The sequence below is a fragment of the Orycteropus afer genome, unplaced genomic scaffold (assembly GCF_000298275.1).
Source record: "Orycteropus afer afer isolate SDZICR_OR568_19922 unplaced genomic scaffold, OryAfe1.0 scaffold00032, whole genome shotgun sequence".
Classification (NCBI taxonomy): Eukaryota; Metazoa; Chordata; class Mammalia; order Tubulidentata; family Orycteropodidae; genus Orycteropus; species Orycteropus afer.
Genome location: NW_006921619.1, coordinates 15,256,010 through 15,262,184, shown reverse-complemented (window position 1 = coordinate 15,262,184; position 6,175 = coordinate 15,256,010). Strand labels below are relative to the sequence as shown.

At 39.2% G+C, this 6,175-nt stretch overlaps 1 protein-coding gene across 1 annotated transcript in view; it reads right to left on the bottom strand.

The window, feature by feature from the left end:
* TP63 (tumor protein p63) overlaps nt 1-6,175 on the bottom strand; it is a 291,851-nt gene that overhangs the window by 86,983 nt on the left and 198,693 nt on the right. The window contains exon 4 of the mRNA XM_007936004.2: nt 240-494. Coding sequence (XP_007934195.1) covers nt 240-494 — 255 coding nt within the window. The remainder of the gene's footprint in view (nt 1-239; nt 495-6,175) is intronic.

The window sequence follows — 6,175 nt, the reverse complement described above, 5'->3', positions numbered from 1 at the left end:
TGCCCAACCTTCCTTCCGAGGAGTGGCTGGTGGGTTTGAACCGCCAGCCTTCTGGTTAGCAGTCAAGTGCCTTAGCCACTATGCTACCAGAGAGTAGGGAAGAGAAATGTTCCACCATTTAATAGTTTTGTTTTGTTTTTTCAGGCTTTGAAAAGGAAAAATCACATTGGGATGCTAAAAGGAGATCTTGCACTTGGCGGTCGTGCTTAATGACAACTCCACACCACCGGTGTCCTTACCGTCCAGGTGGCCGACTTGGCTGTGCTTGACTGCTGGAAGGATACGTCGAAGCTGTGCGGTCCTGGGTAGTCTGTGTTGGAAGGGATGGCGGGTGACGGCGAGAGGGCGTCGAAGGTGGAGCTGGGCTGCGCATAGGGCGATGGCGCCGTGACGCTGTTCTGCGCGTGGTCTGTGTTGTAGGGGCTGGTGGACGAGGAGCCGTTCTGGATCTGCTGGTCCATGCTGTTTAGGAGCCCCAGATTTGTGTACTGTGGCTGCAGGACACCCAGAAACCCTGATGTTAGTCATTTAAACCACAGACCATTGCTCCAAAAAAGAAAGTATCGTTTGGTACATGCATTCACATAGAAGGTAAAATCCCCATTTGTGATATAGAAACTCAAGAGAAGTCTGAGTCATGTGTGTTTTGTAATGACCCTCACAGATCACACTGCTATTATGTGGAGCATTTTGAAACTGAGGCCTCCTCAAAAGCATTTGAAAGTAGGGCATGTGTCTTGACAAAGTGGGCAAAAAATGTGCAGTGCTCAGTAGCTGCTGGAAATTCTCTTAAATAAATTAATATTCCCTGTTATACCATCATTTTTTTTTTTCTTTCCTGTGATAGTATACAGATAGGAAAGACCATTTGACAGAAATGCTCTAGAGGGGATTTAAGCATCAAATTGTGGTTTGTGGAGGAAAATCACATGATCTCCAAATTTCCTTTCCATCTTGAAATCCTAAATTCTGTGCTAGGGTACAAGGAGTCTCCCCAAGAAACTATTTTCATAAAGACTTTCTGGGAGTGGTGTGTGAGTAGGCAGGGTTAGGGAGAGCCAACTATATATTTAAAAAGGCAGTATGCCAGTATAATATCCAAACATGGGCTAGTTTTTTATCTTCTTCATTTTCTTTGTAGCAATTTATTTTCTAAAGTAAAACGTGTGAGCAAAAAGTATGCTATGTGGTTATAAATGAAGTTTTATTCTTGGTATAACTCAGAATCGTATTAGTTCATTTAGTTCCTGCCAGATGGTTGTAAATTTTCTATGTGAATGGACCTGAACACAGAGAAGGTGCTTATGCTTATAGAAACATGAGTTAAGTTCTCCCCATTTAATCTGCAAAATAATTTTGCTGTATTTTAGAGTAGGGAAAACAATTTGCTCAAATATTGGCTAATAAGAAAAAAAGTGGGGGGTTTGAAACCAAATCTTTTGGCTCCAAGTCAAAGGCTCTGTCTACTCCATCACAACCAAAACTCTGATCAGATAAATCAGCCTCATCATTCCTAAACCCGAGTTAAATTTAACACAGTTCCAGAAGGGGCAAACATGCTATGGTATAGGTTTTCCTTAGCAAAACCTTCTTGGAACATGGTTATCTTGTTGTTTCTTCAAGTTAGTGAAGGGGTGGGGGGGGCGGAAGAGGAAGACGGCCTTGTCCATACCTATTTTATGAGGAAAACCTGAAACCCAGGTCTTCAATAGAAATAAAACTGAGAATTGCAGACTATGTGAATCTGTGGAGAAGAACAAACTCCCAAAGAAATACATACGGGTTTAAGAATATTTTAAATTGACCTTTAAATTTAATAAAGTTATTTTATTAAGTTTTAATTATTTCACATGTGGAGGAAAACATACCCCACCATTCCATTCAGTCCAGAGACCATCTGTCTAAATGTTAACGGCTGCATGTCCATTCCATTACATTTATATATTCACATTCCATTGCCGAATGCCATGTCCCCATTTGCTCTTCAAATAACTATTAATCTCTTTACACTTATCCCTGTGCTGACAAGAACAGCTGTTTGTCTCGCCTTCTCTGCCCTCTTCTACAACTCTTATTCCTCTCTATACTCCATCATCAGCTTCCTCTCCTGACAGGTGTTTAAAAAAAAAAAAAAGGAGAGAGAGAAAAAAAACTACAGGTGAGATAACTAGGGGAGGAAAAACTAAAACCTGAGGCGGACACAAATGCATCCACACCCCTAGCTGACAGAAAGCTCTTAGGTGTCCAAGCCTGAGGCAAGAGCCAGGGAAGGGGATTGAAAAGATATTATTTGTGTTCAAGTTAAGGGTCAGTATACAAAGCACTCCTGAACGTCCTGTAGGAATCAGATAATGCTGGAAGAGGCACGTGCTTCCCTACAGCAGTACAATTAGAGAGGCAGCCGTCCTTGACGAAAGGGACAAAGCAGCTCCCTGAGCACTTTCTAGCGGGCAGTAAAATGCCTGTTGGGCCATCACGTTGTTCCTCCTCCTAGCTACACAGAATGGAACTTTAGCTAATTGTGGGCTTGGAGGAGAACAAAGAACTGTGGGCCCCTTAATTTTTCCTTTTTTTTCCCCAATGTATGTAAAAGGAAAAGTTTTGGGACTCAGCTTTTAAAGCCAGTAAGCAAACACTCAGCATTTCTCCAACGACTTAAGAAACTCCATTTACCTTTGATTCACAAAGGAGACCTCCAGAAAAGCAGTAAGTCTGAACATCTGGGGCGGCACCAAGGAAATTAGAAACTGCGTTTCAAAACATTTTAATAGCACTCCGGATGCTAATGTGTACACTTCTAACTCTTCCAGTTTTTAACTCCATACACTTCCAGGTGAAATATTTTACACAACAACATAAACACAACAAGACATGCTACTAACATTCATGCCTCCATTTATATAACATAAAGCTAGGTTTCCCAGGATTGGGCAAAAAGCTGCTTGCTATCCACAATAAAAATGGAAAACACATTTTAACTTAAATTATTTTTAAAATATGCTTTAAAGAAGCATAAGCTAAGTAGTATAATCGTCAAAAAATAAAAAAAAATATATATATATATAAAACCAACACTGGTGAGTTAGCCTAAAACAAACACAAACAACAACTTCATCTTAGTAAGAATTGCATGATTGTATTTCTTTTAGCTGTATTAAAAATCAGCTAGTCATAAAAGTGCCATAAGAAATCTTATTTTAGAAGTTAATTTTTAAAGTATTTAGTTAAAAAAGAAGAAAAGGTTGAGCTTGCTTATTCTCTTCTTATTGAAGAGAGATTGGGCATGTTGACAGAGTATGATTGTATGATTGGAGGCCGAGGGGCAGACCAGGAAACCCAAGAACAAGTGCTACTCAGGCAGCACCAGTTATATAGTTTGCAAAGCCCAGTGCAAAATGAAAATGCAGGGCCTCTTGTTTATAGATTATTGAGAGTTTCCAAACACTGACAGCAGAGCATTAAACAAAGCACAAGAGCCATTCTGAGCATGGGGTCCTGTGTGACTGAATAGTTTTCATACTGTTAAAGCCAGGTCTGTGTCTAGGTCAATGTGAATAACTTTTTTCCCACCAAAGTGAAGCTGGTAGGGTGAAGGAGCAAAATCTGTACCCCTTAATTCCATAAACCCAGAGGGGGACTTTAATAAGTATTATATTGCAATGCTAACTCAATGCCTGATGATTTACAATGACAGATAAAAAAATATAAAAAATTAGAACATGATATTTGGATATTACCCATGAAAAGTGCCCTGGGAAGAAATTTTGATCCAATGTCTCTGTGACCCCGTATGTCTCATGTGTTTTCTTATGCAACAAAAGTTACTGGAATATTTGAAAGGAGTGGTTGTTGTTATGTGCCGTCGAGTTGGACCTGACTCATGGCGACCCCTCCTTGGGTTTCCCAGGTAGTATCACTATGGAAGTAGATTGCCCCATCTTCCTTCCGAGGAGTGGCTGATGGGTTTGAACCACCAGCCTTCTGGTTAGCAGTCAAGTGCATTAGGCACTATGCTACCAGAGCTCTCACTTGAAAGGAGTAGGAAGTAGATCTCCCTTTCTAACCAAAAGGTAACTTAATCTGAGAATAAACTTAACATATTCTGTAAACACTCAATTGTTTGTTGAAGCAATGAATGAATGAAATAAGTTTTATATCCCATCACCTCTGATAGAAGAGATAATTTTCTTTCCACAACATATAAAAGGCAAAGATGAACATGATTTTTTTTTATGTCTACTAGAAGCCTAATAAAGTAGAATAATTGATTTCCTCTTATCTCAGATAGCTGCTTCATTTCTTATAAAATAATTGATGTAGAAGACTCACAGCTTGTTGTTTGTTGTTGTTACGTGCCATTGAGTCGGACCCGACTCATAACGACCCCTCCTTGGGTTTCCAAGACAGTATCACTATGAAAGTAGATTGCCCAACCTTTCTTCCGAGGAGTGGCTGGTGCATTTGAATCGCCAGCCTTCTGGACTCACAGCTTAGAGACTAGAAAATTACCAGTGTCTGCATCTGGAGTCTATTCAGGTTTATCATAGACTTGCTGATGAGACTACAGAAAGAATAATACAAACCTTGGTCGCAGGATTTAACATACTCCAAGAAATCTCAGAACACCCTAGGGGATTTTGAAACAAGGTGCTGGTGTGATAAGTGTAGGATTACACTCAGGGTCTGAGTCTCAGATTATTTGCTTTTCTATTAGGACAGAGAAAGTTTAACAATGCTAATTTCCAAATCCTTATAGGAAAATGTGTTTTCTTGTTTTCTCCTCCCATAAGTCCTTCTGCATTCTTATAGCCATCAACAAACTGATCAATTTCTTCACTACACTTAGTTTGGATGCTTGAAATAGTAACAATATAGACAACTAGATTTTTCTTGACTGTAGTTAGTTACTGTTGAGTTGATTCCAACTCATGGCAATTCCATGCATGCAGAGGAGAACTGCTCCACAGGGTTTGCCAGGCTCTGATCTTTTGGAAGCAAATTTCCAGGACTGTCTTCCACGGCACCTCTAGGTGGGTTTGAACTACAAACCGTTCAGCTAGTAGTTGACCTAACCAATTGGACCATTCAGGGACTCTTGCTGACTAATCACTGCTTTAAAAGTGTACTACTTGACTGCTAACCAGAAGGCTGGTGGTTCAAACCCACCAGCCACTCCTTGGACAGAAGGTTAGGCAATCTACTTCCATAGTGATACTGCCTCGGAAACCCAAGGAGTTGTCGCTATGAGTCGGGTCCGACTCCACGACACATAACAACAACAACAACATGAATGGTATCCCTGTAATTTTGTCTTTCCTATATAAAATTCAAGCAAAGATCTTAGATAATGAATATCATATTGACCTGAATTTTCTTATCAGTCCAGCAACAATGTAGCAGTATATATTGCTATAAGCAAAACTCAATATTGAATACTTGCATTTTTGTTTCCTTAGAGCTGAAGATGTAATTACTTTACTGTAAAAGACTACATCAAAAATGGATTTCAATCAAATCATTTGACCAGTGAAATGGATATAGGGTTTGATAAGATACATAAGACTCAGGTAGAGATTGTGTTTCTTAAGATCTATATCTATATCCAATCTATGTGTAAGAGAAATTGTATACATTTTCCCCCCAAAATGTCTGTAATTTCCAATTTATGACAACATGTCCATAGCCAGCAATGCATTGCAAGAAGTTCATAAAAAATGGAAAAGAGGGCCAAATCAGTATAGGAGAGTTTATAATTAAATTTTATCTTAGTTCAAATGGATGTCACAGGAAACAATATTTTGTCCAATTTCCATTTGGAAGAGATTTCATGTATAATCCTTGACTGACTGTTAGATAATGCTAAGGAATTGAATAGTCTTCAGTATTCCTTAAAGTCTTATATGGGCTCTAGTAATGCAAAAGAACTCTGGGCTTAAACTTGATGGCATGAGGCACAAGTCCCAACATTGCCACTAAGTACCCTTGGACAAAGTGCTTGTACAATATGGACTTCAGTTTCCTATCAACAGTGTATACAATGAGGTGGTGAATCTGATTATCAAACATAAAGGACACTCTAGTTCTGACATTGTTAGTTATGGATATCCTTATCTGTGAAGGTCTTTTAAAAGTAATGAGATGAGATGGTTTTCAGAAAAGATAATTGTTTATTATT